The sequence below is a fragment of the Baudoinia panamericana genome (genome assembly GCF_000338955.1).
Source record: "Baudoinia panamericana UAMH 10762 unplaced genomic scaffold BAUCOscaffold_11, whole genome shotgun sequence".
Classification (NCBI taxonomy): Eukaryota; Fungi; Ascomycota; class Dothideomycetes; order Mycosphaerellales; family Teratosphaeriaceae; genus Baudoinia; species Baudoinia panamericana.
In genome coordinates this window covers 1,019,328-1,046,563 of record NW_006911267.1, presented here as the reverse complement: position 1 = coordinate 1,046,563, position 27,236 = coordinate 1,019,328, and the positions used below count along the sequence as shown (strand labels likewise).

The 27,236-nt window shown below is 55.3% G+C and overlaps 12 protein-coding genes across 12 annotated transcripts; 7 read left to right on the top strand and 5 right to left on the bottom strand.

Annotated features, from left to right (window-relative positions):
- Nucleotides 1–35: 35 nt before the first annotated feature.
- BAUCODRAFT_142088 (uncharacterized protein) lies at nt 36–2,280 on the top strand (the record flags this gene model as incomplete). Its single annotated transcript, XM_007681509.1, has 2 exons — nt 36–213; nt 244–2,280. The coding sequence occupies 2 exons, from the start codon at nt 36–38 to the stop codon at nt 2,034–2,036; spliced, it is 1,971 nt and encodes a 656-aa protein (XP_007679699.1). The 3' UTR covers nt 2,037–2,280.
- On the bottom strand, nt 2,199–4,795 carry BAUCODRAFT_125473 (uncharacterized protein; the record flags this gene model as incomplete). Its single annotated transcript, XM_007681508.1, has 5 exons — nt 2,199–3,301; nt 3,359–3,574; nt 3,634–4,233; nt 4,399–4,484; nt 4,569–4,795. 5 exons carry the CDS (start codon nt 4,793–4,795, stop codon nt 2,199–2,201), a joined length of 2,232 nt encoding a protein of 743 aa, XP_007679698.1.
- Nucleotides 4,796–5,971: 1,176 nt separating this feature from the next.
- Nucleotides 5,972–6,169, top strand: BAUCODRAFT_125472 (uncharacterized protein; the record flags this gene model as incomplete). The annotated part of the gene is made up of 1 exon (XM_007681507.1): nt 5,972–6,169. One exon carries the CDS (start codon nt 5,972–5,974, stop codon nt 6,167–6,169), a length of 198 nt encoding a protein of 65 aa, XP_007679697.1.
- A 277-nt stretch (nt 6,170–6,446) lies between these two features.
- BAUCODRAFT_95505 (uncharacterized protein) lies at nt 6,447–8,584 on the top strand (the record flags this gene model as incomplete). Its single annotated transcript, XM_007681506.1, has 1 exon — nt 6,447–8,584. A coding segment is annotated over exon 1 (2,004 nt), but the record flags the coding sequence as incomplete, so codon positions are not given.
- A 1,320-nt stretch (nt 8,585–9,904) lies between these two features.
- On the bottom strand, nt 9,905–12,479 carry BAUCODRAFT_26871 (uncharacterized protein; the record flags this gene model as incomplete). The annotated part of the gene is made up of 3 exons (XM_007680970.1): nt 9,905–11,780; nt 11,833–12,016; nt 12,089–12,479. 3 exons carry the CDS (start codon nt 12,477–12,479, stop codon nt 9,905–9,907), a joined length of 2,451 nt encoding a protein of 816 aa, XP_007679160.1.
- A 1,602-nt stretch (nt 12,480–14,081) lies between these two features.
- BAUCODRAFT_568559 (uncharacterized protein) lies at nt 14,082–16,212 on the bottom strand (the record flags this gene model as incomplete). The annotated part of the gene is made up of 4 exons (XM_007681505.1): nt 14,082–15,210; nt 15,270–15,772; nt 15,831–15,944; nt 15,997–16,212. The coding sequence occupies 4 exons, from the start codon at nt 16,210–16,212 to the stop codon at nt 14,082–14,084; spliced, it is 1,962 nt and encodes a 653-aa protein (XP_007679695.1).
- A 1,234-nt stretch (nt 16,213–17,446) lies between these two features.
- Nucleotides 17,447–18,913, bottom strand: BAUCODRAFT_37319 (uncharacterized protein). The gene is made up of 4 exons (XM_007681099.1): nt 18,715–18,913; nt 18,254–18,662; nt 18,037–18,189; nt 17,447–17,984 (listed from the first exon to the last, which is right to left on the bottom strand). Exons 1-4 carry the CDS (start codon nt 18,812–18,814, stop codon nt 17,735–17,737), a joined length of 912 nt encoding a protein of 303 aa, XP_007679289.1. The 5' UTR covers nt 18,815–18,913; the 3' UTR covers nt 17,447–17,734.
- Nucleotides 18,914–19,007: 94 nt separating this feature from the next.
- On the top strand, nt 19,008–19,297 carry BAUCODRAFT_37317 (uncharacterized protein). Its single transcript, XM_007681098.1, has one exon. The coding sequence runs from the start codon at nt 19,038–19,040 to the stop codon at nt 19,236–19,238; it is 201 nt and encodes a 66-aa protein (XP_007679288.1). The 5' UTR covers nt 19,008–19,037; the 3' UTR covers nt 19,239–19,297.
- A 475-nt stretch (nt 19,298–19,772) lies between these two features.
- BAUCODRAFT_37314 (uncharacterized protein) lies at nt 19,773–20,741 on the top strand. The gene is made up of 3 exons (XM_007681097.1): nt 19,773–19,841; nt 19,898–19,947; nt 20,001–20,741. Exons 2-3 carry the CDS (start codon nt 19,900–19,902, stop codon nt 20,322–20,324), a joined length of 372 nt encoding a protein of 123 aa, XP_007679287.1. The 5' UTR covers nt 19,773–19,841; nt 19,898–19,899; the 3' UTR covers nt 20,325–20,741.
- A 590-nt stretch (nt 20,742–21,331) lies between these two features.
- On the bottom strand, nt 21,332–23,009 carry BAUCODRAFT_37311 (uncharacterized protein). The gene is made up of 2 exons (XM_007681096.1): nt 22,627–23,009; nt 21,332–22,566 (listed from the first exon to the last, which is right to left on the bottom strand). Exons 1-2 carry the CDS (start codon nt 22,882–22,884, stop codon nt 21,499–21,501), a joined length of 1,326 nt encoding a protein of 441 aa, XP_007679286.1. The 5' UTR covers nt 22,885–23,009; the 3' UTR covers nt 21,332–21,498.
- A 546-nt stretch (nt 23,010–23,555) lies between these two features.
- Nucleotides 23,556–24,564, top strand: BAUCODRAFT_150917 (uncharacterized protein; the record flags this gene model as incomplete). Its single annotated transcript, XM_007681504.1, has 3 exons — nt 23,556–23,582; nt 23,617–23,762; nt 23,787–24,564. 3 exons carry the CDS (start codon nt 23,556–23,558, stop codon nt 24,562–24,564), a joined length of 951 nt encoding a protein of 316 aa, XP_007679694.1.
- A 447-nt stretch (nt 24,565–25,011) lies between these two features.
- On the top strand, nt 25,012–27,231 carry BAUCODRAFT_150916 (uncharacterized protein; the record flags this gene model as incomplete). The annotated part of the gene is made up of 1 exon (XM_007681503.1): nt 25,012–27,231. One exon carries the CDS (start codon nt 25,012–25,014, stop codon nt 27,229–27,231), a length of 2,220 nt encoding a protein of 739 aa, XP_007679693.1.
- Between the last annotated feature and the right edge of the window lie 5 nt (nt 27,232–27,236).

The window sequence follows — 27,236 nt, the reverse complement described above, 5'->3', positions numbered from 1 at the left end:
GCCATAGGTGATAAGCTGAGCGCAATCGGTGCGAGATGGCAAGACTGCGTAGTGCGCCGATCGCACATCGTTCAGTCGGTACAGAGGCGCAGCATGAGCGGCCTGCGTTGAGGGAGAAGACGAATATCGAGTGCGCGAAAGCGCCAGTCTACGACAATGACGGAAACACGGAGGGCTTAGTGAAGAATAGTAAAGTGCGCAGAGGCCGATCGCGTAAGCATGAAGATGCGCCCGTTATGGCAGGCGGGTTAGGTCAGCGGGACACAGCGTCGGCCGGCGAGACAGCTCTCATGACCACAGACGAGATGGCCAAGAGCGATCCACCTCCGCTTCCTAATGCAGTCGCAAACAAAAGGCCGCCGCGCATGACGCGCAAGCCACTGCGGAGTGAAGCCCAGAGTACAGTCCTGGAAAGCCTCAAGCGCCGGATGGAGGAGACGGCGCGAAAGGAAGCCGGCAAGAAGGATCGATTGCCCGCGAAGCGCATTCTCAACCCTTCAGTGTCGGCACTGGCCATTGCCGCGCGAACGCCTGCGGTGCCTGAGCAGACTTCAGCGTCAGCCCTCGAGCGCTCTGGATATGACTTATCTCCTTCTCCGCCACCTTCTGGCAAGCTTTCCTCAACCACCAAACGCTCATCGTCCGTGGCGCCGACATCTTTGCTACGACCACAGAGTACGCCGGCAATGGACACGTGTGTACTGAGAAAGTTCAAGCGGAGACCTAGGCAACCCAGCATGTTGACTATGGTGCAGCAGCGGACAGCAGATGCGCGACCTTCTGTTGCGAATGCTAGAGCCGACTATGATGCAAGCGTATACGACTTGGAAGACAGCAATCCGGATGAAGATGACTTTGCACCAGAGGCAGAAGGCACGCCTCAGCACCTCCGCCAGGCTAAGCGCAGATTGGGAGAGAGTGCATCCTCCAGGTCAGCGTTAAATCAACGTTCAACGAACGCTCAGCCACCGTCCAAGAAGCGAAAGTCGGCAGATGTGTCTGAAGAGCCGACTGCGTTACCCCCTTCTCAGGCTAAGCGGAAGAACTCAAGCGTTCCAGACCATGCCCTAGAGCGTGAAATATCGCCTGACGGTGAACTCGATGCTGGCGAGATGAGACGGCCTCCAAGCGTCACGTGTTCACATAGTCCTCGGGCAGCTCGGGCAACGTCCGAAGACGTGCTGGTGATAAGTTCATCGCAGTCCACGCATCCACTTCATGGGTCTGCACTGGTCAATAATGACACCGTCCTCCCAGACGGGGATTACATCGTGCCTTCTACGGCGCAGCAGGGTACCAATCCTGCAGAATCACCCAGCAAGGACCTGCCAACCGATGTGCTACAAGATACAGGCAACGAGACGGCGATGGACCCTACTAGCAGCAGTCCCGCGCCCTTGGAAGTAGCGCCTGCACCGCACGATAGTGAGGAATTTGCGGATCCCGTAACCCAGCTCTCGCCACAGCCGGTCAAGCAGAAATCGAAAGCAGATAAGCCGAAGCCAATACCTACTGCTACGTTGCAGTCTCTGCTGCCTAAACGAAGACAGCCGCCAAGAGCCAGACACCGACAATCCGAGTATGACTTTGGCTCTGATTCGGGTAACGAGGATGCGGCGGAGCTCGAACGTCGTAACGACGCTGCTACGCCTCGTGCGAAGTCAGGGCGGCGCAATGTTGCCGGTGTCACAGCCGAAAGCCGGGAAAGCAACCCTTGCATCAAAGCAAAAGAACGTCGTGGTAAAGCATCGCAGCGACCGCGCAAGTCTGCAACTACTCAGTCAGCACACAGATCGGCCAAAACGTACGGTAAGGCTGTTCGCCTGGCTTCAAACAAAGAGAATGACGGCAAAGACTTCGAAGATGTTGATGGAGAAGAGGCTACTGATTTGCCGGAAGTCTCCATGCATGATGTCGTGCAGAGTATCGAGCTGGAAGAAGCCAAGCGAAAGTTTGCAGAGGTTGACATATGGGACATGGAATTTGAGAGCTTGGGCGTTGATGAGCACCGCAGCTCTAGTCAGCAATGGCGGTAAGTTGTGTCGGAGACGCAGTATGCTCTTCACATGCGCAGTTTGCGTCCGATCGAACTGTATGCGCAGCATGATGTCGGGGTACGACATTGATTGACCATCTGTACGATCTAAACTTCCACCTACGTACATCTTCAATCACCTAGCCACTCTCCGTCGAGCATATCAAAAGTGACTCTCCCAATAATTGATTGGGAAGCCCAAAGCCTGACATTGATCTTGTCCATCGTAGATGCCAAACGGCGCCTGCACGCTCGGATACTGCATCAACCTCAACGTCAGACTACCATTCGTCACCGGCGCCCATGTCGTGCCCGCGCGTTGTATCTCGCTCGTCGTATTGGTAAAACCACGAGCCTGCAAGTACCCAAGGTCCGGGTTCGGGTTGAATGTACGTGCGAAGGCACTCCATGTATCCACCGTAAACTGTGACATTGGTATGTCGTTCTGGTCTCGTGGCGGCAAGCCGTTAAAGATGACCGTGCCGAAGACGTAGTAGAGCTCGCCGGAGTGGCACTTGAAGTACTCGCCGCTAGGATCTCCGTATGGGAATGCGGCTGTGACGGGTGGTTGGCAGACAGGCGGGTTGGGGCTGTAGAAGCTGAGTTGGTACGAGCGGTTGAACTCGTAGAAGTAGACTTCCGGGAAGACGTTGTGCAGGACGGCTGAGTAGGCTGTTGCTTCGTCGAGGCAGCGGAACTCGGAGTCCGTGGCGATCAAGGCCGTGGTGTTGAAAACGTTTAGTGTTGTGTTTGCGCTGTTGGGTTCGGGAAAGACGGACAGCGTGCTGATGGTGCTGAGGTTGAATGCGTTGGCCGTCAGGAAGGTGGAGACGGTTTGATTGGCGGTGGGGTAGGTGATAAATGCTGCGCCATCATCGCGCATGAAGCCCATGAGGACGGGCACGTTGGCGGCGGGGCCTTGGCCGCTGACCTCGAGCTCGTCGGTGACGAGGTAGGTGCCGTCTACTACAAGGAAGCGGGCGATCATGGTGAGATTGGCCAAAACGGCTGGGCTCACATTGCGTAGGCAGGCTACTTGCGAGGTCGCGTTGAGGCATCCTGTGGCGTTTAAAATGGGATTGGCGGCAGCGGCGACTTCTTGCGGGATAGTGTAGTACTGCGAGTAGGTGGTGGCATAGTTGCTGCCTGCTAGATTGCTTTGCGGGATGGCAGCAGCGTACTTGTCAATCGCTCGTGGGCTGGCAAGCAGTGCTCGTACGGATGCTGCGCCGGCGGACTGACCGAAGATAGTGATCTTATTCGGATCTACACATAGGTATGTCAGCTTGAAAAGTCTGCATAAAACAGGGCCGGGATACTGACCGCCACCGAAGTTTGCGATGTTCTGATGCACCCAATCCAGCGCCGTAATCTGATCAGCGAGCCCGTAGTTGCCATTCGTGACACCATCGTTTAAAGCGAGGAAGCCAAGAGTTCCGAGTCGGTAATTGATTGTGACGAGCACGACGTCGCCTCTGCTCGCTAGTGCACCACCGTCGAAGGTGGGATCACTGCCAGTACCGCTGGTGAAAGCACCACCTGAGAACATCGCGTATCAGTACATGCGCATTTGCAAGGATTGTGTAATGGCAACGCACCGTGTATCCAGAACATAACGGGCTTAAGCTGGCTCGTCTGTGGAACGCCATTCGGCAGATAGGGAGTCCAAATATTGAGGAAGAGGCAGTCGGTCGAACCGCTAACATGACCCTGCAAGCACTGAGGACCGAACGCCAGAGCATTCGAGTGGCCGGTCCCGTTGTACACGGTACTGTAGGTCCACCTCTGGGGCTCCGCAGCGTACCGCACGCCCTCAAAGCGGAAGCTAAACTTATCGCGAAAGCCGGTCAAGGTCTGCTGTCCTGTGCTCACCGTGGTCTGCCATGTAGTGGCATTGTCGGCGTAGCTAAGGTTAGCTAGAGGTGCGCTCTGCGTGCACAAAGCCGGTAGTAGGTTCAGACAAGAAGAAAGGCCTTGAACTCCGGTAGCGGTGATGTCTCTGCAGTCTACCCCCTGTTGGCCGGCGATCCAATAGGGTCCGTTCTTGCCTTCGAATGCTAGGTAGTTCAGAAAGCTACCGTTGCTTAGTGTAGGGGACCAGAGCTGTTCGTTGAGTGCTGCGCAAGCGGCTTGGGCCTGCGCTTCGGTCATTGGTGTGGACAACACGATGGCCGCATCGGTGCGAGCGGACATATTGCCTAGTGAGGTTTTTCAGTTGATGTTCGATATGCATCTTAAGTGAATTTGATCGAATTATGTGAGGTGCGGTCGTCCGACGGCCGAACGAGGAAGGTACGACCAAGGGAGCTGAACATCACGTCTATCCATTCTACAACTGAGTCTGCAAGATTTTCCGGACTCACCATACAGGTCATTGTGCGTGATGATGGTGAGGTCGCTTCCAACGGTTCCTGGGCTTGCAATCGATCCGTTTGAGCTTCCCGCACTCCTGGTCGGAGAAGATGCTGGCGTCGTGGAGCTCACAGTTGGCGAAGCTGCTTTCGTCGTGATAGGACCTGCTGGAGAGGATGACGCTACTGTCGTAGTACCTGCTGGAGAGGACGATGCTGCTGTTGTGCCAGTGGATGTGAAGCCCGACTGCCATGACTGCTCTGGCCATGAACCTGGCCAAGATGGAGGTCCAGGCGGTCCCGGCGGTCCAGGCGGTCCATGCTGTCCATGCTGCCAAGGTCCTGCGGGAGGGAGGGCAATAACGGTGCTCGACAATGCGAGAAGGCTAAGAATGTTACGGGTGGCCATGATCGCCGTTGAGAAGCGTTTCAGAGCTACGATTAAGACAGGCAGCAACGAGACGAGAAGGACTGACACCTACCGACTGCATGCGGAAGGCGATGATCTTCTACAAGTACCCATCTGGTTCCTGACTAGCCGACGGCCACATGGGCTCCATGCAGGCACTCTCCGTTTAGCCATTTCAAACGCGGAGGGCAAAAGCTTAAGAGGTCGTGTCGAGCGGTCTGCGGTTGGCGTAGTGAGTTGGACGTGAGGTCCACCCTTCGTCACCAAGCATGCAAAAATGCCGAAGAGTGCGGAGTAACCAGGCTAGTGAATCTACGCCTTCCGTCCTGGCGGGGTATGATTAGCCGGCCGTTTAGGGAGTGCTGATCGGTTTCTCAGTTAGTGACGAAGAGTCTAGGGAACAGCAATGAACTGCGAACACTGGACTCTGGCGGAAGTTCCCCAACGCCGCCTACGTGTGGCGGACGAGAGACACGGTCAACGCTACATGCACAAGAGGCAACGCATCAACGGCCGAATACAGCATGCTAGACCCAAGTTCTACGCTTGCTGACTGTTGCACAACAAGCTCTTGGAGTAGAAGTGTGAGGTCGCGGGTCGTGTTTTCCATTTCGCCTGCTGGACTTGCAAACCTCTTCACCCTCGCACTGCACTGGTCCAGCGCCTGGTCACTGTCCGGCTGGACATCGACTTTCCACTTAAAACTTGACACTACAACGTTTCGTTCGACCGCCAGATTAAGCGTGCTTGTTAAGCACACTCCATTAAGTCACGAGACTTCATCCGGGTGTTCAAAGCGGTCACGCAAACGTGTGCCCACTCCGCAAGCACCACCCACGCTAACCATATCAACTCGAGCTTCTCATTCGCTACATGAGCCAGTCGCATCCACACCTTACCTTTCCAGGTCTGGCGCTTGACTTGGTGCGACAAGTTTCTCCCACCCCGCCGTTGACTTCCTTATCATGCAAGTCGCTCTTTCGCAACTGACCTCATCAGACCTCTGGTTTCCCACAAGATGAACGCTTTGGTCAAAAGACGATGTGTTTCTTCACCTCTCGCCTCGGCAGTGGCTCGGTACGACATTGTCGGACTGCGTCACGTGGAAGAGGTCGTTCGGTGAATGATGCTCCGGAGGTAGGCCTGTAGGTGAGCGGCGGCGGCGAGCGCTCCCAAATGTTGTGCGAGCTTATTGGCTGGCTGTTGCCCGGGCCCGTGCGGCAATCTTGGCAACTCTCTACTCGGAGTCTCTCCTCTTGCAGTCTTTCCTGTCCCCTCAATCACCCACCCACACCCACCCGTACTGCCACACTGACTGCACCAGAACACTCCTCATCGACCGCTTACCTGGTAGCGATTCATTCAGGTCACTGATCCCGGCGCGGCACCGCTTGATTCGCATTCCAGAGACGCTTCAGCCTGCCCGGTCGCCGTTTGGGTCACTCATCAGCCGCAAGGACCCCAGCACACCCTCATATGCTCTTCCGGTACGCTTCGTAATACGTCCCATAGAGTCGGTGGGATCGTCACATGCGAATACCGCGTTGTTGGCGGCTCACCTCGCGCGTTGGCCGCTTCTGACTTGCCGCTGCAGAGCCTTCTTTGTTCGGCGTTTGAGAGCGACAGTCCACGAACCCAGTCTAGAGGTCTTCCAAGGTCGGCGGGAAGGTGTCCTTGACCGACCACCCACGGCAGAACGTGGCATATCCGCCATGCGACGCAGGCCGGACGGATCGCCTGTCACCTAAATCCACCCTCGAAGCATACTATCACAGGCGTGATAGCATGACCGAGTCGTTCTATCCTGTAACGGCTATCACCGGTCACATCGGCTTGCACGCAGCGCATGCCAACCACCAGGCCCACCTCGACCGACTGCACCATGGCGCGCCGTCAGTCGACACTGCGCAAGAGGACGATGGTGAGATAAGCTGCTTTTGTGGCTTCGGTGACGATGATGGAAACACTGTCGCGTGCGACGTTTGCAGCAGATGGCAACACATCATATGCTACTACCCGGAATATGAGGGTCAAGGCTTACCTGCTGACCTCCAACATTTCTGCGTCGAATGCCGTCCACGCCCCGTTGATGCGCACGCCGCGCATGGGCGTCAAAGGACTGTACGCGAGCACCATCAACTATCATACAACGGCGTAAAGCGGCCACCAGCGAAGAGTCACAAGAAGAAGGTGAAAGAGTCGCCAAGCGCACCTTACACCAATGGCTGGCCAGTGGACAAGGTCAGGCATGATCGCAACAGTGCCAGTCCTCGCGACCAGCCCCCACCTGCCAAACGGCCCAAGACAAGTCACCGTACCTCGGATTCAAACGCCTTTGCGCCGGTTAAAGGCAATCCTCGTAAGCGTAACCTCAGCAACATGCACCATCGCAGCATATCTCAATCACCTGACAGTCCGACGGCTATGTATTCCGAGGAGTTTCTTCGATCCCATCAGGAAGACGACTGGACGTACAGCGAAGCGAATGTGATGGACGCGCTCCAAGTCACCAATCATCTATCGCGCTGGCTACAGCTGTCGAACGAGGACTTCTACGATGAAATCCAGGTTGAGAAGGGTAATGTGCTTAACAGATGGGACAAGGGAACGCCGGACGACATACCGGGCAAGCCGCAAATAGAGGTGGTTGAGCAGCCGGACATCACCTGCACCGATAGCGAAGGCAACAATCCTTCTTGGAAAGCAGTCATCAGCCACGACGCTCTGCATGCTGGCGCTTATATCGGCGAACTCCGTGGCCGCATAGGACTGAAGGATGAATACAAACGCGACCCAGTCAATCGATGGTCGAAAGTGCGACACCCTGAACCCTTCGTGTTTTTCCATCCGTCACTTCCAATATACATCGATGCTCGTCATGAAGGCACCGATCTCCGCTTCGTGCGGCGCAGTTGCCAACCCAATGCACGGTTACAGGTATTGGTAACAAAGGGCACTGACTACCATTTCTGCTTCATGGCCTCTACGCTCATTGAATCTGGTACGGAGATATCTATTGGCTGGGACACAGCCGAGATGCACAGGCAACGGGATAGCACCATACCACGCTCGGTGGAGTCCATCGATGATATTAACATGGATGAGTTGCGGGATTGGGTCTCGAGTGTTTTGTCGAACTGTGGGCCGTGTGCTTGTCAGCGGTCTTACCCTGATTGCGCCATGTCACGCTTCGACCGGAGACGGATGCTGGAAGAGCAAGACGATGTGCCGCAGCCTGTCAAAGCATCCAAATTGAAGAAGAAACGACTTGGCCAACATATCTCGCCGCTCAACACCCACAGCGTCAACAGCCGATCTGGCAGCGAAGCACGCAAAGTTGGTCCAGACGAAGATATTGTGGACTCGCGATCTGTATCTGAGTCTGTCGATAGAGCGTCCGCAAGCCGTGACAACACGCCCAACACCTACTACTCTGCCAACGGTTCACTCACCTTGGAGCCAAAGATCTCAGAGAGAGAGCGGAAGAAGCTGGCTAAAGAAGAGGAGATGTTCAGGCGGCAAGAAGAAGAGAAGAGCGGCAAAATCGGCAAGAAGAAGCGCAACAGTGCAGGCTCAAACGTCACTACCCCGAGCGTGACTTCTTCAAAACAACTTGGACTTCATGCTTTGCCACCTCGGACTGCGGACGCAGGCACACCGCAGCAACCTGCCTTGATCTCCGCGAAGTCTGTCAATGGTAAACGTCCCCGCGCTTCCACAAATAAGACGCCGGTCAAGTCCGCCATCAAAAATGTGAAGAGGCAGAAACCGCTATATGTTGAGAGCGAGACGCAATGCAATATGGATGAGGAAGAGGCTCAGCAGCGCGCTGTCCAGCGGGCATCGTTGCCTCGTAAGAAGTATGTCTCAGCATCGCAGTTTTTGCTGCGACAATGTTTGGCAGACGATGTGAAGCGCAAAGCTATTCGCCCTACAGAAGTCGGTGATCGGCTAGCAGCTACAGTTATGGCTCCAACGCGATCCGACTTGACAATGTCACCAGATGCTTCGATGGAGGACATGACCTTCACCGCAAAGCTTCGGGCCGATTCTCGCGGCGTTTCTACCGTACCTGCGCTGGAAGAGCTTCCTTCGGAGGATGTGCAGATGTCCGACGCTCCTCCAGCACCATCGGACCATGCGCCGACAGCACTACCACAAGGTCACTTAGCTCATGCCGAGACGGAGGAGTTGCAGCACGCGATCGAGAGCACAGCTCCACCACTGCCGAACGAGCCATCCGCATGGCCACCAAAGTCACCACTCGAATCGTTGGCGTCGCCCGTAAACACCGAGACAGTCCATCATAAAGCGCCAAACATGCACCTTGACATGCCACCGCCGCCCACCAACCTTTTCCTCTCTGGCTCCGTGTCTTCCCAACCCCTGACGACACCCAACAGCATCACCGGCACGCTTGCACAATCTCCCGCCGCCTTCAGCGGCACCAGTCTGCTGCCCATGTTCTCGCCTTCTGTTGCAGCAGCCGTCACGCCTAGTCCGGCAAAGAAGAAGATGAGCTTAAGCGATTACACGAAGCGAAGTAAAGCCAAGGGTGGTCAAGAGAGTGATATGCTTGGTAAGCCGGAGCGTGATAGTTCGCCAGCCTCAGCCGTTTCGGGACCGGTGGCGCCACCGTTGCAGCCTTCGTCTTCCTCGGAGGTGGCGAAGATGGCAGACGCTGGCTCCGCTGTTGAGGACGACATCAAAATGGAGGAGGCGGGCGGGTTGAAGGCTTAATGCCGTTGTTCGATGTTTTGAGTGCAATATCTTTTAGCGAGGCGCGTGGTGTTCCTTCAACAAAGAAGGTTCCATGGGCAGCGCGAGCAATTTGGCTCGTAGCTGTTGGTCTACACTCCAATGACGCTTAGAAGAAACGACTTCGCTGTGTCTGCGCGCATGTTGCGAGCAGTGTTGTACTTCTAGCCGCGACCAGTTTACAGTAAACGAAGGAAGGCAATAACAAAGCTATTCGCTAGTATGATCACTAGCTGTATGACAATGCTACTTGAGTGCGGCATCCGTGGCGCATTGAATACCACATGCCACATGAGCTAATGCAATGCTACTATGCTACACCCTGCTGCCGTCCTGTGTGCCGGCATGCGGTCATTGCTGTCGTGGTGCGCTGCCATCGCGCTGTACTTCTGCTTTAGCTTGCTCCGCGTGTCTACTGCCCGTCGCTGCACGATCCTCAACTTGCAGTTCTTCGATCATCTGCTCGTCGAAGCCGGAGTCTGTGTGGATGAGCGTCGTCACATCATCATCCCGAACGCTGGTGAGGCGTTTGTCGCTTGGGTAAGGTGCTGGTGGTTGCGTCCGGGACTGAAGCAAGGTCCCCAATGAAGAATGGAGATCCTCCTCCCTCAGTACAGGTGGGTAGGGCAGCTCGTGCTCCATGTTGTTGTCTTTGTCTTTGGAAGTCCGCATTGGAGATGCAGGCGACACCGAGGTCCTGCTTGATGTTGCTGTGCGCCCAAACGGCGAGCTCTTTCTCCGCTTACTGGAGACAGGAGAGCGGCCTCTACGGCCAACAACCCATGAGCCAGAGCTTCCGAACTGGTAGCCTGTAGATGCTGGACCGGAACCAGGTTCTAGGTATGTGACACCAGCGTCAATATCGGCAGCGGCTTCGGTGCTGCCGATCCTGCCGCCGCGGACCTCGTCAAGCGTCATCGCCATCTCCGGGTCAATATATCTCTTCTCCGAGCAATGAGGCGACATCCTATCATCCGATCGGCGCACGTGCTGGTTGAAGTCCACAGACCGAGGCCTGCCGGCAGAAGGTGGGAAGAAACGCAATAGGTCTTTGGCGCTGGTCCGACCTTGCGGACGCCCGTCAAGACAAGCGTCAACAACCCTCTGGTAGTACTCCGGTGTCGATTCGTGGAGAGCAGGTAGAGGCCGCTCGATACGCTCCGGTTCGTCGACTTCTTCCGCAAGCGCCCAGAGTACCATACCCAGCTGGAAGAGGTCAGTCTTGACCCCTATGCACATGCTTATGCGCTGCCCGCTGTCGATGAGCCGACCGAGCTCAGGTGGCTCCCAGCCTACCGGACAGCCCCGCCTGTTGATGTCGATGATGACGGCATTATCGTCGGTATCAATGACAATGTTTGACAATGTGAAATCGCCTTGCACATAGCCTGCCTCATGGATGTTCGAAAGACCAGTGACGATCTGCTTCGCCCATTTCTCGCGCCTGTGCCATGGCAACTCGGGGCTGCGGGCATAGTCGTAGAGCATGTCTACAAGCGCACCGTTCGAGGCATATGCAATCAACACACCTTTAACCACAGTGCCACTGTCGTCCGTCACAAGGCCTTCGAGTTGCACAACGTTCTTGCATCCGGTTAGAGAGTCCAGAGCGTTTACCTCGTACAAGAATTCGTCGACCGTGTCTCGGCCAGGAATGTCCTTCTTGATGACGACCTTATCGTTAGCCAGAACCTTGTAGACGAAGCCGGAAAGATGTCCGATGAAGTCTAAGTGACTGTCGCGGAACAAGGGAGCGTCGATATGCTGAAACAATGATAGCGATGGGAATTGGATGATCTCATTGGCGTCTTCACGGACGTGGACGTGCAGTTGACCGTCTTCTCGTGCCGTCTCAAGCTTCAAATTCGTGACGGTGTCGTAGTACTCTATCTCGGGCAATGACTCTCGAATCGCTTCGAAAATGCGGAAGCTCTTGTCTCTTTGATAAGGGAGGCTGCTTAGATCAGCTTCCAGAGAGCCTTCTGGCGCGGTCCGGTAATCCAAGGACACGGTTAGCCTACGCCATCTGTTCGGCTTTTCAGCGTACGTGACGAAGAACTTTTCTCTACTCGACTTGTCGCGGAACTGCATGCTGAGGTTCAGGATCCAGCATCGCTCGTACTCCTCCTGCACGAGTTCGTGGTCGGACGAGCGTTCATCAATAAAGTCTGCAATTGTTGGGTCTAGGCTATCAGGAATTCGCAACGAAAGCTGTAACGGAGGACCCCTGGAGGGTCTTTGCGATTCATTGGGTGCTGATGCATCATTCGGTAACAGACCCGACGGAAGCTGATCGGACGGCGAAGTGACATTCTGGGCAGACAGTGACGGTACGGGAATGGGCTGCGGTGACTTTGGTCTTCGGGCAGCACTTGCGCTGAGACTGCGTGGACCAGTTGTTAGTACATTCAACGGTTGAGTAGAACAGCAATGCCGACAGCTGGATTACAAATAGGACAATCACTTCGGATAACGTACCCTATACGAACACTCAGTTACAAACATCAATTGAATGGTTCATACCGCAGCACATACCTCGTTGTCGCCGATCGACGCTCAACGCTCGCTTCTCGACGGCAGTTGGCGCGACTTCCAGTAATCTCTCTCGACGTTCCGACTCCTGTCTACGGAAAGTTTGCGGTCGGGGCAGAGACGGGATCGCCTTCCGGGACGCAGCATGTTGATCCTCGAAGCTGCGTCGACGGACACCAGGAGGCGGAAAGTATGACTCCAACGGACACTGCTCGGTTGGAGCCGTCTGTGGTATGTCTGGTTCATGAACACCTCCATGGTGCCTCCTGAGGAGACTCCCAAGGTTTTTCAACAATGATGGACGACGTCGGGGCTGACTATGCGGCGAATCATGCTCCATCTCTTGCGAAGGGGTTTCATGTCCATGACTGGCGAATGGGAAGAGGTGTGGCATGCTTGTAGTGACCACTCAAGGGACGAGGTGGGTTGTAATGTCGGATCTTGCGTCTGCAGCTAGGTTATGCTCGTGTGCAGCCCTTAGCATTGAGCTTCCGGCGGATCGTCATGCGAGTAGCCATCGATGTAATGTGCGTTGTACAAGAGTCGGAGCGGAACTGCAGGCTGCTGGTTCGGTGCTCGAATGTAACGCGCTGCTATCCCTTTACGTCGATGAGACGGAGTAACTCCTAAGTCAATGCAACCGATCACTCAACAATATGTTCAAGGTGAATTCGTGATATACTACTATACACCTGCTGCTCAGGCCGTTCAGCAACGAGGTGGAACCGTTGGAACGAGTAAATGCTTCTGTGCGGCGGTGTGAGTGTTTTCAGCGTTGCAATGGGTTCCGGTTGGCAATCCTCTCCAGCCCCCGCGTGGCAGTTGCCGACCAATGAGCACGAGGCAAGACGAGGGGCCGCAAGGCGAGCAATGCATCCATCCGACTCCTGGCGTCGTTCGCATCATTCGCGCAGGCAACGTGTACAGGTCGCCATCAATTTGTAGACAAAGGACGCTGACCTCTAGCGACGGGTCCAAGGTGGGCTCCAGCTGTGCTTATGCCGTGTCCCTGCAAGAGCCCCATATAAGCGCACGCGAACAATCTTTCGGGCATGAACACCGTCAGCAACGGCCTATAGCCATTGTGATTATGAGGCTGCTTCGTGACTCTCATTGAACGATACTAACCGGCGTTGCGGCCAACATTTGTTGGGCAGCAACCATAGCCGCTACCACCAAAAACAGTCGACCAGCTCACACAATCATCAACTACGTCCCGCCGAGTTTTATCACTTCTGCAGCTAAGCTGTTGGACCGCCTGTGGGAAGCAAAAGCGACCTTCCGGCATCGCATTCGTGCATAGCTGGTGGCTTGAGCCTCACCATATCTCGTTGGCCAGCACTGCCTCAGGCGCAGAAACGTAGCAAATGCGATAGTGTTCGGGCACAATCTGCAGTCTAAAGATGGTGAGGAAAAACCTGTGTCACACGATCGTCACGCTGCGTCTGATGTCAAACGCCAGCGTGGAGCTTGAGCGACAATGTCCATAGTAGCCGCCAACGAACGTGAACGACTTCGCTCATCGATGGGTACTTCGTGTCACACCCTGAACGTACATTATTATCCCAAGCGGAAGTGTATGCGTAGTTAATTCACCGTAATGTCGAGCAGCATTTTCGCACTTATACCTTGAGATGCAAAGAGGAGGACACTGGTTAGCTGCTCAAGTGCGCGAGTCGCCATCGATCATCCGCCGAGCTGCAGGCAAGCCTAAGTGTCACTTTCGAGGCTTGAACTTTGTCAATGTGTACTGTGTTCATTGGCCACCGAATGCGATTTATCGAATCATCCAAGATGCCTAATCCGTTGCTCGAATTGGATCCGCAGGCGCTGTGAAGCCTATGTTGCTGTCCCGCCCACAGCCCTCTGAGAACAGTCTCGTCGGATCATAACGTTGGTTCCCCTTGCAGCCACGGAAGGCATCGATGAGTGTTGTATCCATTATCTGAAAAGATCGCTGACCGACTCGCGTTAGTACCGATTCTGGCAGCCTGCCTTAATCATCCTCATCCTTAATGAGGGTGAGCGCGAACAGGAAGTAAGACGCAATGCAGACACCAACAGTCATCGCAAAAGCTCCTCCCCAGATGTCTTGTGCTGCAATCGCAAGGTCAGTCGAATTTTTGAAGAGCACAACCCAACCTTTGCTGTGCAACCCGAGAGCGTCGCCCTTGCACCAACAGTTGTTGAGGGCACCGACAAACTCGAGAAGCGAGCTGAGGATCAGCCAGATCGTATTCACGACCGCAAGTGTCTTCCCAATGTACCGCGTAGTGACGGCAAGCGCGCACAGAAGCCAGAGACCGGGGCCACGCTGGCGCTTACGGAGGTCGATAGAAGGGTGCTGAATGTGGACCTCCTGATACGCCAGCATAGCCGCATGAGAAAGCAGCATTGATACTAGCAGGAAAAGCCAGCAAGCGGTACCAAGGCCACCGTACAACAAATAGCTCGCCGAACGACACCCAATGCCCACAGTAGGCGTCTTGTAAGCAATAAGCACCGAAGCACCTGTCGTTCCCCACTGTACGAAGAGCGCTGCAAATGCAGCACCGATGATGCGTTTGTAGACGGCAGCAGAGAGCCCGTTATGCTCCTCGTCGCCGGTCCAGTAGGGGTAAGCGCGTATTGCGTTCTCGTCAAGATCAAAGCCGCAGTACCTTCCAGTCCCAAAACTGTCGCTAACGAGATTCTCATCTTGGTTCTGTAATTGCTCGTCCCATGCTGGAGGGGCCTGGCCTGCGACATATTGGTCAAGACTTCCACAGGCGATGCCGCGATCGACCTTATTGACGGCGATGGTGAAAGTTCTGTGAAGGGTCGAAGCGAGCTGACACCACGTGAACAGCCGCGCATAATTGTAGATCGGCCCTTTGAGTTGCTCGTCTCCACCGACATTGCACCCATTCCAAGTCAGCCGCTTCGTATGACCCACGCCAGGAGCCGTGAAGTCGCCCACAGCGGTCCCATTCTGGCTTGGCTGAGGCGGGAGACCAGAAGACTCGTCATTAAGCACGAAGAGGCCTTTCTGAATCGCTGACTCGGTTAAACTACCATTTGGTGCCGTCAGAAACGGTGGCGTCCTCCCTCGTTCGGCCTGGTCTTGTTTCAGAGCGTCTTCAATCCTGAGGTAGGGCACACTGACGTTAGTAACATGGCAGCATGTGGAAGTCATGGCACATACGAGTGATGCGTCGATTGAGTACCAACTGTCAGCCATCCGGAAATGACCGGGATCAACCAAATCCACAGACTGCCGGACGCAATTTGCAGCGCCGTTTCTGGATCGCCCATCTGCGCTTTGAACGCTGCGATTACGGTGAAAAGGTATGCAGTCACCGCGAATAGCATTTGCGCAACCAACGATGCCGTCACGCCTCGCCGTGTGGCCTGCAGACGCATCTTTAAGCGCTCCCACCAAACAGCGTTCTTGGGAAGCACAATAAGGCTTGCAAGCCACCCACCCACCTGGGATGCCCTGAGTGGCACCTGCTGTGCTTCTCGGAGTAGGTAGAGTGCCGCACGAATACGCTCGGCAATGCCTCTGAAACGTCTGGCCACTCGCTCGTCCCCAGCATCATCGCGCAGAGTCCGAAAGCGTGCTTGGGCCCAGTACTGGTTCAGGATGGTGATTGTCAAGGAGTAGGTGATAAGTGCCGGGCTGCCAAGCGCCATGCAGAAGCTCATCTAAAAATAACAACATTAGTTGCAAGGCAGACTAAGAAATACGACGGCCCAAGCCTACCAAATTGCTGAACACGTTGCCCGTTTCGAAGGGTAGCTGTGCCGTTAAAGCAAGCCATGGGAAGAGATAGTTGGTCATAGAGGCCGCGAAGTCATTGAACTGGAAATTCCAAGCCTGTTGTGGAGTGTTAGCAGCTATGTGATGCACTAGTAGACAACATACTTACATATGGGATATGGTTCGCTTTGCAGAACTGGTAGCAAGTTGCGATGGTAATGCCCCATGTAAGGTTCGTTAGACTGGATACGGCGTTCCCATTGTAGTCTACCAATCCGCTCGTCCAGTCAAAGCCGTTGTCGTTCAGCGATTGGATGCAATATACTTCCCAGGAGTCAGGGACCAGAGTGTCATTGATTAGCGCCAGCAGCGTGCTGTTAGCCATTGCGATTGCCTGAGGTAGGTAGAGGATTGCAGAACGGATAGATCACTATAGGATGTTCCACCGGTCAAGCACGGTAAAGTAAGGCTAAAGCGGGAGGATTAAGTAGGACAAGAGGCTCTGCATAGAGCCTTTCGAAGGGAGGGGAAAGGCCCCAGTTGACGACGCACCGGCGTGAGTCAATGCCAGGTACCGCCGCGGCCACCAAAGAACGGTCACCATCGAGGCACAGCGTCTGTGGTTGGTCTAGATAAACCTGGCGCCTCTTCGATCATTTGAGTTAGCTCTCCACTATCTGTCAGTAGCATCAAGGCAAACAAACCATCCAGTCTCGCTTAGGCCTGATAAAGCTATGCGCCATGGCTTGAGGGTGCGTACCGAAAGGGTTCCGTCTGGTGCGGCCTCTCTGCAGCCTTGCGCGGCACTCATGCGAGCAGTGCATCAGGCTGAGATTAGCCCACCGACGAATACCGAACAATCGTGATTCTCGCCTCCATACGCACCAAACAATGTTAGATCACTGTCCGGAACCGCAGAGGCTTGCCTAATGACGGGATATATTTCGCTGATCACCTTGGTCGCAAATACATGCGACGAGGTGAACTCCCACAAAGTGGGTCCGCGGGAGGGAGGGGGACGGCGCGTGGATGTCGCCGGCTCCGGAGAACGATTCCCAGGCCTACGGCAGAGTACTGTACAAGCACAACACCGGAATAGCCGTTCTCACATGGCGCTGGAATGAGCGTCGTCTCGTATAAGCATGGGATATATGTTGCGGAATATGCTAATCACGGGCTCTCACGCACTATGCTGAGTTCTTGAGGCCCGGTGTCGCTATCGGTTCTCAAGACAGTATCAACCAGTTCCATAATCCAACACCAACTCAGGAATCACCGAATCTTGATCGTCTCGACCTTCGCAGACTCCGGTACCAGACTGAGGGTCCTCAAGTGGCCAGCGGAACGCCTCTAACTACGTGCCTGTCTCGGCTGAACGTCTTGCAGTACCATGTAGTTGCAGGCCAATCGTGTCGAGAAGAACTCATGAGCCCGCATCGCATGTGGCTGGAAGAGCTCCTTGCCAATCACGTTGCCGCGTTTCCTTCTACGATCGTGCGCTCACGATCAGTAAGCGTCAGGACACTAGATCTTCTTACCTTGCCATCCTGGAGTAGGGATGTTGCCTCGGTCACGTATGGGTGGCGTGCTAATGAAATGCGAACCTTGTGGAGTAATAAAGGCGCGCTATATATCATCTTTGTTCGAAAGGATAGCCAGAAGTTAGAACATCGTCTCGTTCAGTTAGCGAATAGTTCTGCGGTGTCGTGTGTAGTGTGTTGTAATGCGCCCAACAGCAGCATAGCCAGCTTCGATCGCAGCTGCCATTTCGTATTAGCATTGGAGCGTGGAGCATGCGGCAGGTTATTCCCGCTCAATGCACGAACATCCTTGCATCTGTGAGAATCCGTTCGCTGAGTGTGCTTGCACACGTACTCGTACAACAGAGTCTAAACTACAACGCCTCGCTAAGAGATAAAGCACAAGCAATCAAGTCCCACATAAAAAACGAACAGCGGATACACTGCCAGGGCAACTCGGCCTTTCACCACGCCGCTTCCGCCTAGTATGCTGACACCAGCGGCCAATGACCACAAACCCAGGACACTGTAGACCGGTATTCGCACGATCCAGTGGACGTGTAGTGCCGACAGCAGTGAGGCGATTACCATGGGGAAGAGGGTGTATCCTATAATGCAGATGGACTGGAAGAAGCCACTGTACGATGTTAGTGATCTGGACTGCAGGCTTGTCAGACTGTGAAACGTACATGTTGCCGCCCAGAAGCTTGATCTGCATGGTTATGATGGCTTCTGCGACCCAGATGGTGGCGAAGACGCCGCTGAAGACTAGGGACCGCTGGTCGTCTTGCGCGTTCAGCGAGAGTAGGAACGATAGAAGTAGACAGAACAGTAGAGGGCCCCTGTGCACGAACAGTTGTCAGCAGTGACCTTCGCGTGCGCCTGATCTGGACTGTCTTGGCACACCATAGGTCCCAATCTCTCAATCCTTCGCTCATACCGCCTTGCAGCACCACATCCGCATCCGGCCATCTCCCTACTAGACCCCGCAACGCCTCAACGCCGCCAGCAATCCCGTTAACCTCACCTCTGTCCCGCGACATCAACCCACCGAACAGATACTTTGGCCATAACACCTGCCGCATCTTCTCCCATACCCCAAGCAAATCTCGCCGTAGCGTCTCCCACACAGACTCATCAAGTGTGTTGAGGGGTGCTCGACGGTCTTCGCCAGGTATTGCCGAGTTGAGGTAGCCCTGCGCGTTGTTGGCCGCGCGGTTGTTTTGCTGTGCTTGATGTGAGGAAATGTTGCCAGTTAAGGGGGCACGGTCGGAGGTTGGTTGATTGATTGGGTCGTCGAGGTCGTCCAGAGTAGCTTCGTATGCAGTCAGATCTTGCTGTGTATCCTGTGGTCACAGTATGCTCACCATCGTCCGGATCTATCAAGTCGTCCTCCACGGAGGGAGCGTCGTAGTGCTCGTATGGATTCGCGGATTGGGCGCCTCCGCCCCCGCCTGATGAGGGCATCATGGCCGCCATTCGAACTAGACGACACCTCTCAGGTTGAAGCTGCGCAACAATCACCAAGTCTGCCCCGAGATGACTATCAATCGAATGATCACTTCACTTGAGACATACAGCTTCAAGCAAGCTTCATATACCTGCCTCTATGGGATTGTGTTTAAAGCTAATGCGACAAGCGGCTCGCGCCGCGAAGGGTCGGAGATCCCGGATGTGAACGCCGGATAAGATGTCTTCGCGCCACGTTCTGTTCACTCCATTGTTGATCGAGCAGAAGTCCGCGAATAATATCTTGCCGGCACGCGAGGGTGTATGGGATGAGTTGATTCCCTGCAGCATCTCGAGATTGGATAACCCACGAAGCAGGTGGCCAAGTGTGGCGAAGAAGAACAGCTCGAGCAAAGCTCTGCCTGCGTTCGCCCTCTACTAGCTTAGTCAGTCGCCCGACATTGTCTACTAAGTCGAGACAAGGCTGCAAAGGAGAGTCGGCCAGCATTCCCGGCAGAGTGGATCCTTGACAGAGCATCATGCCGTGCTGTAAGCAGTTCCGGCCCATCATTAAGGCTGGCAGCCACTTTGGAACATATTCCGCATATCCGTAATACTGCAACTTTCACGGCATCGACATCTAAGTCAACACTTAAACCCTTCTGTCGGAACCCAGCACATGCCGGTATGCTTGCGTTGCCAGCCACGTAGGTTCTCTGGGGCTGCTTGGAGATGGGATTCACCATGGATCTGGATTCACTTCTTGCTGTGGCGCACTTCGTTCGTGTCATCACCGAGGCATCACAGGATCACATGACGCCATATCGACGCTCATCTTCATAAGGATATAGAGGTTCCATCTCTCACCCATACTTTGATCCTCAGACAAGGGTTGTTTTTCCCTTCTGCGCTGTCTTACCTTCTCTTCATCTCAGAAAGCTTACCTCGCAAGTAGCAGCGGCAGTGCCCTGAAGTATGGCAGGTGTTTCCGATTAAAGTACCGACAGTCTGCTTCATGATGAGTTCCACACCCTCGAGGTCATACGTAAGCTGCTCTCAGAGCGACAACGTGCATGAACGCTTTCGCTTATTTAATGAAAGGCATGGCGATTCGACTCATCCTCATGTGCGGGTTCGATGTCAGTGACGAGGTACGCTATTGATGTCCTGGCAACGTGAAGATGAACCTGAAGGAGTTGCGCAGCATGAAGGAAGTAGAGCTGTAAAGACTTGTCTCACTGGACAGCGACGAGTTTTCTCTAGGTATGACCGAAGGTCGAGTGTGCAAATGGGACACCTTACTCGACTGCACAATCAGGCGCGGGAGATCAAGAAGCTCACAATGGTTGTCCCGGACGAGAGCGAAGCGGAGCAAGCCGAGCGTCTCGGGTGGCTCGCTGCCCTGCGTCAAAACCTTCAAGAGTACCAAACCGGGTTTCGTTCGTACTTGACTACTCTGATCGAAGTCTATCAGAATGGCACCATCAGCCCAGCTTCGGCCGCAGGCCTCCTGAAGCCCGCGCTATGACATTTGCATACCGTCAGATTGCCCGCTTGGAGGTCCATCGAAGGCGATCGACGACGGGTACCCCTGGATAGATGAGCCGGCCAAGACCGTCGCAGACTTACCGCCGGAGGAGACTGACTACTGTGACCTGAGCGTCGAGAAAGTCCGGCGGTTCTGAGATACCTATTTCGATGAATGCGTCTACTCGTGGTTCGAGCCCGTTATAGGCGTCATCCACATCTAAGAGCTGATTGCAGAAGGCTCGTACACGCGCGAGTACTATCAGTGTGTATTCTTAGTACTTCGAGCAATCGCGGATCGCAGACTGATCTAAAGGTTTGACACACCAGCTTCGCGTTCGCCAAGGTTTGCGACGCAGCTTACCATCACGCCCTCGCACCAAAGGCCATCATTAATGAAGACTTCCTTTCGACGCCAGGCGCTACACGCATCATCCAAGCTCTAGATCACCAAGGTTATTTTCACGCCGTGAGAAACTTGCGTCATCTGTGGCTGCAGCAACCGAGTACCCGCCCGGTCACTCTGGATGACATACCTGTCTGGATGGGCGCTCGTAAGCGCGGCAGACACTTCGCGCTTGGGCCCGTTCTGGACACATACGATCCTCTGGCGCCGGCGCCCGCTGTAATGCCATGAGCGGTGCTCCTATGGCAGTCTGGAAATCCCATTCAGATCGTCAACTCCGTTGTGTTGACTTGAGCTTCTACTGTGGCAGCGTGGAACTGATGACACACCGAAGGAAGCTGGCTGAGCTTGACACGCGAGTGTGAGCCTAGGATGTATTGCTACCGTGCGCGTGGGCTCCGCATAATGAGGGCTTTGTCGGTGGCTGCATCATAGAAGCGTCACTTCGAAGCTGAAAGTGTTATTGAGAGGTGCTACTGCTGCCAAGGCCTACGTTCCAGTATGCGCCTCTGCAAGCTACGGCGCTCAAGATATGGGCGTAATGCTTTGATATCTGCAGGACACACATTGTTAGTGGCACGCTGCTGGGACGAGTCAATGTGCCCGTTCTTTTGCGAGTCATAGAATAAGTGCCTGCCACCAGGGCACTGCACGAGAGACAGATTTCCAGTTCAGTCATGGCATGTACACTAGCTATTCTACCTTTACATCATAAATCACCGCGGCAGCTTTGAAGAGCACGCTTCGCTGGAGTGACTGGAACGAACGACTAGAAACGCCCCGTATCGCGTCGAACTGCGCTGTCACGATTCGCCCCGAGCGCACCACCAGGCGTGTTCATGCGCTTGAGTGGACTGCCTTGTCTCACAGGCGCACCGTTCGTAGCGGGCCGCAAGTGATTGCTGTCAGCAGCCTTCCGCATTGGACTGGCTGCATGACTGTAGATGCCCATGCTGCCTCCATCGCCTCGGCTCGGCTGTGAGCGCTCATGGTGCGGCTTTAAAGGCGATGAGAAGTCGCTTGCGCTTGCGTATGCGCTAGGTCGAAAATAGGATGATTGCACGGAGCCGTTGACATATGGACCGTTGTTCGGTGTTGCCAGCAAGGATGCCGCGGGCGCTCTTTGTGTTCGCTGTTCTTCAGTTGCGCTTTGGTTGTCCGGGTCAAAGTGACGGGCATAGTTTGGATTCGGGTTTGTTCTGAAGCCACGGTTAACGATGGTGGTCGGCGTGTACACGTCGACCTCGCGAGTCCTCACACCGCGTGGCGACGTAGTGCTCTCGCGCGTCTGGGTGCCGACATCACGCACCGGTCTGTTCAGCGAAGGTCGAACAAACTTCGTATCGTACTCGTTCATGACCTCGCCATGAACAAGAGTGGCGTCTTTAGACTGCTGGCTGAACGAGTATTTGAGCAGCATTAGCTGTAGTGAGAGTAGGGCGCCAAATCCCAATGCTGTAGCTACCGTGACCGACGGTCTTGTATCCGAGCGTGCCGGTGGCAACAGCGAGCAGTAAAGCAGGAGATGGCCTGGCGAGAACAGCGTGAATAGTGTAAGATTGAATGGTTTGGGATCCCAAAGGGCCAATTCCCAGACCTCACGCTCGGCATCCGGAGACCCTCGTTTTCTTGACGTGACCGAGTCAATGACGCTGCGCAGATACCGTAACGGCGAGGAACTCATTGGTGAACTATCTACACGAACTCGGTGTGCGGATGGCGTCGCAGGAGCAACGTCAACCGGCTGCTCGAAAAGGCGGTAGTTGCGCCTTCGCAGGAACGTGAAGAGGGTGTTGATGCAGCAAAGCAGGGTCAGCGAGTGCACAAGGAAGGTGGCCTGGCGGTAGTTAGCGTTGCCTACACACTTTCAGTTACATCGAGCAGATCGTAATCGTACAAACCAGGCGAGCCATCCGCTGCTTCCTGCCTCGCCGAACACATCGTCTCTGCTTCGAACTTGACCGGCCTTGCTAGCTCCGCGTGCGAGGATGAAGATTATATTGAAAGCAACGCCGATTGGTGTTGCCCATGCTTGCAGCCACTCGTCGTACACATCGTCATTCAGCTCCTCCGCAAACCACAGCAGAAGGTCGTATGGGTCGAGGTAAGCTTTCATACGTTCTAGCAGGGGCGTTCGACGGACGAGGCGAGGCATGTTTTGCGTGCATTTACTCTCCAGTGCACGGGCTTCCAACGCAGACGCTGGGTTTGACGTCCATCCTCGTCGCCCAAGCAGTGACAATGAGATCTTCAGGTTGTCTTGCGTGTTGCGTAACGGAGAGGTGTTGCTGCATAGCGAAGCCTTCATCGAGCGCGACCCGCGTCTTAACGCTCGGACCGCTTCACGAGAATTAGTGCTTCAAAGTCTCGTCAGGCTGGATTATGGGAGAAAGATACCACGCCAGGCGAGGACACGTACAACATGATCCTAATGACATGGAAAGTTCAGGAGAATTTGTACATGGTTGTCAATCTATACATATGACAAAGGCCAAGAAGGAGAGGCCAACATTCGCTTTCTCGCGCCATGCAAGTTACATAGAAGATGAACAAAACTACATGGCTCATAAAACAAACGCCCCGGGTGTGACAAATTTGCCGTGCCCTTATCTATCGCCATGTATGCATTACTTAGTGACCGCCGTGACCAGCTGCTGGGCCTGCTTGGAGACCCTGAGGCCTGCCGCCGAAAAGTGAGCTGATGAGGTTCTGGATCTTGTTCTCAAGGCCCTTGATCTGGCTGCTGGCGCCACCCTTGCCTTCGTGCTCACCCGGTCGTCCAGATCCCTGCTCTGGCCTGTGATCTCCACCAAAAGGTGGGCCACCATGACCGAACGAACCGTGCTCGAATGGGTTGTGGCCTCCGTGTGCGAACGGATTTCCAAAGGCACCGAAGGGGAAGCCAGGTGTAGCTGCGGCTTCGGATGACGTAGAAGAGCTGGCAGTCCTGGTTGACGTTGCGAAGGTGCTTGAGGCGAGAGACGATGTGGTGGAGGCAGGCTTGGTTGTGGTAGGAACTGGAGTCGACGAAGCGTGAGTGCTGGACGACGTCGTGAGGGCCGCGCTGGTGCTTGTTGTGGAAGGAGAGGACGAGCTCGACTGTGAGGCCGATGAAGTGCTCGGGTTCGCTGTGCTAGAGCTGCTGGTAGGTGTAGACGAGCTACTCAAGCGGGAGCTGGACGAAGTGGGGGAAGAGGTTGCGACCGTGCTTGAAGCTGGGTCGGCTGCGGTTGTGCGTGCGCTGGTGGTGGTGAGCGACGAGGAGCTGGATGTACGAGCGCTCGAAACCGATGGGCTGGCATTTGCAGCGCTGCTAGAGGGCGCGGAGCTGCTAACAGCTGGGCTGCTCGAGGCAGATGCTCCGGCATTTGCAACGCTGGTGGATGGCGTAGAGCTGCTGACCGTCAGGCTGGAGGCAGCCGCAGACGACACGGCCGATGAGCTGGTAACAGATGGCGATCCGCTTGACGAGCCGCTGCCGGAGCTTGAAGTCGTGGACGCTGTGGAAGTGCTCGCCGTGGATGGGTCTGAGCTGCTAGACGAGGCGCTGCCAGAGCTGATAGCCGACGACGAGGGCGCAGCTGACGACGAAACGGCACCGGCGGAAGATGCACCCGACACGGCACCTGAGCCTCCGGTTGCCGGAGTAGCCTGCGCCGTACCGTTGGTGGCAGAAGCACTGACGCTACCCGATGCAGAGGACGTGCTCGAGACAGTCGTTGTTGGGCTGGAGCTGGCTGGGACAGAGCTTGATAAGCCGCTCGACACGCCGCTTGCTGTGGCACCCGCGGAGGATGCCGTCGATGAGCTGGAGGAGGTGCCGGCAGTGGCTTGAGCGGTGGTGTTCGTGCTGACTGTAGGGGATGTTCCTGAAGTACCTGAGGACACCGTGGTGCTGCTGGATGTGATAGTGGCCGAGCTGGATGCCACCGAGCTTGCAGACGTGCCAGGAGCGGCTGTCGAAGACCCTGCGGTGGAGCTTGTGACAGAGCTAGTTGTCGCCACTTTGAGTAAAGCGGTTGAGCCGGTCTCCGCGCTGAGACCGGTAATGGAGCTAAACAATTTACAGCTTGAGTCCACCGTAGAGAGCGTCACAGCGACACAGGCTTCCAGAGCGTTGCATTCTGCCATACAAGAGCTGACAGTGACGACATCACGCTTCTTCGTCGACGTGGTGTTCAGGATGGTCTCGAGGATGGTTCCAGTATAGGTCTGGTCACAGCCAACCGTGTAGGTCGAGTTTCCATCGATATAGTTCTGGCCATTGCTACCTGGGCAGACAATGTTGCTTGCGGACGGCACAGTAGTTGTGGTAGTAGATGCCGCAGTTCCCGAGGTCGAAGACGCAGTAGATGACGTGGTGGCGTTGATTGAGTTGCTAATGGAGGCTGATGCCGTGGTAGAGTTCGTGTATGGGGCGCTTGTTACCGATGCAGCCGGAGTTGTGGCACTCCCATCTTCGGTTGTCGAAGTGGAAGCTTCACCATTAGCTGCTGCGCTGCTGGTAGACGAAGAGGTAGCCGTGGTGCTGGTAGAAGCTCCATCGGCCGTAGTACCCGCGGTCGACGACGTTGCCGCTGAGGTCAAGGTGTTTGACGCCGTGGCGCCAGTGCTCGTGGTAGCCGATGGGTCGACCGACGAGGAGACAGTAGTGCCGGAGGTGGTCGTTGATGTAATACCCGGGTTAGCAGTCGACGACACACCGTTCTCGGTCGTCGTTGAGGTAGCATTAGCGCTGCTGGAGGCCACGCTTGTGCTTGCTGCTGTATCAGCCGTACCAGCGCTAGTTGATGTTGGGTCCGAAGAGGCGGTGGACGTGCCGTTAGCGGACAAAGTGACGGACACCGACGCGGTAGTGGATGCAACATCAATGGTGGTGGCGTTCGCATTAGCAACGGAAGTAGAGGCGCTCGGATCCGATGAAGTAGTGGATGTAATCGAGGTGTTGTTGGCGCTTGAGTCGATAACCGTAACGGACGGGCTGCCGCTAGTTGAGGTCGTCGCCAGCGTGGTTGTAACTGAGCCGACCGGGGTCGTGGAGGTGCCATTAGCAGACGAGGATGCAGATAGCGACGCGGTAGTGGACGCGACATCAACGGTAGTGGCATTTGCATTAACGACTGGGGTGGTCGAGCTCGGGTCGACAGTTGCGGTCGATGGGATGGTTGTTGTACCGTTTGACGAGCTCGTCACTGCATCAGTGGGAGAAGCTGTGCCAGCTGAAGTCGTGTTAGCCACGCTTGCGTCAGTCGGCGAGGCTGCACTAATAGAGGTCGTGTTGGATGAGGTAGCCTCTGTCGGCGAAGCTACACCAATCGAAGTCGTGTTGGTTACGCTGGAGTCAGTTGGCGCGGCTGCACCAGTAGACGTAGTGTTCGAAGCAGTGACCTCAGTCGGCGCCGCAGCTCCCGTAGACGTAGTGTTCGAAGCCGTGGCTTCAGTCGCAGCCGCAGCTCCCGTCGATGTAGTGTTCGAAGCCGTTGAGTCTGTTGGTGCTGCAACTCCGCTAGCAGTCGTGTTGGACACGCTTGCGTCAGTTGGTGATGCAACGCCAGTCGACGTAGTGTTGACACTAACAGCGGGATCGGTTGGGGAGACTGAAGTGATCGATGTCGTGTTCGACGTACTTGCACCGGCATCTGTTGGGGAGGCGACACCGCTGGTAGTGCCATTGGCCACAGCGGTAGTGCTTGTTGGGGTAGCTTCACTCGTCGTGGCCGTGCTGCTGGTGAACAAAGTGGCTGTCGTAGACAAGTTGGCAGCAGCTGAGTTCACAATCGATGCGGAGGCTGTTGAGCCCAGGGTAGGCGTGGTAGAGTTATCAGTGGCTGAAGTTGTGGTGCCGGCAGTGGGCTCTGCAACGGTTGCATTGGCACTAGGAGAAGGCGTGGACGAAGCCGTGGTGGCATCATCACTAGTCGTGACGATGCTCGAATTGGCGTTTGCGGTAGGAGTGCTGGAGACAGTGGTGCCGGCAGTGGGGTCAACCGTCGTGGAGTTGATCGAAATGGATGGCGTAGAGGAAGCTGAAGCACCATCGTCACTGGTCGTAACGATGCTCGAGTTGGCGTTAACCGTAGGAGTGCTTGAGACAGTGGTGCCGATAGTCGGGTCAATCGTCGTAGAGTTGCCTGACACGGATGGCGTAGCAGACACTGTCGTGTTTGCGGAATCGGTGCTGGATGAAGTGGTGCCCGCGGTAGGCTCTGCAACGGTGGCATTGACACTGACAGAAGGCGTGGACGAGGCTGTGCTGTCACCAGTTGACAGGATACTGCTAGCGTTCGCAGAGATGGTGGGCGTGACCGACGCGGTTGTGCCAGCTGTCGCATCAGCAACGCTAGACGAGTTGGCCGTAATGGACGGCGTCGAAGATACCGTGCTAACAACACTGGCCGACGTAGTGGAGTCGGTCGTGGAGTTGGTTGCGGAGCTGACAGTCTTCAAGGCGGAGGTCGATCCAACTTGGGAGATCAGGCCAGTCACCGCGCTAAACAGCTGACAGTC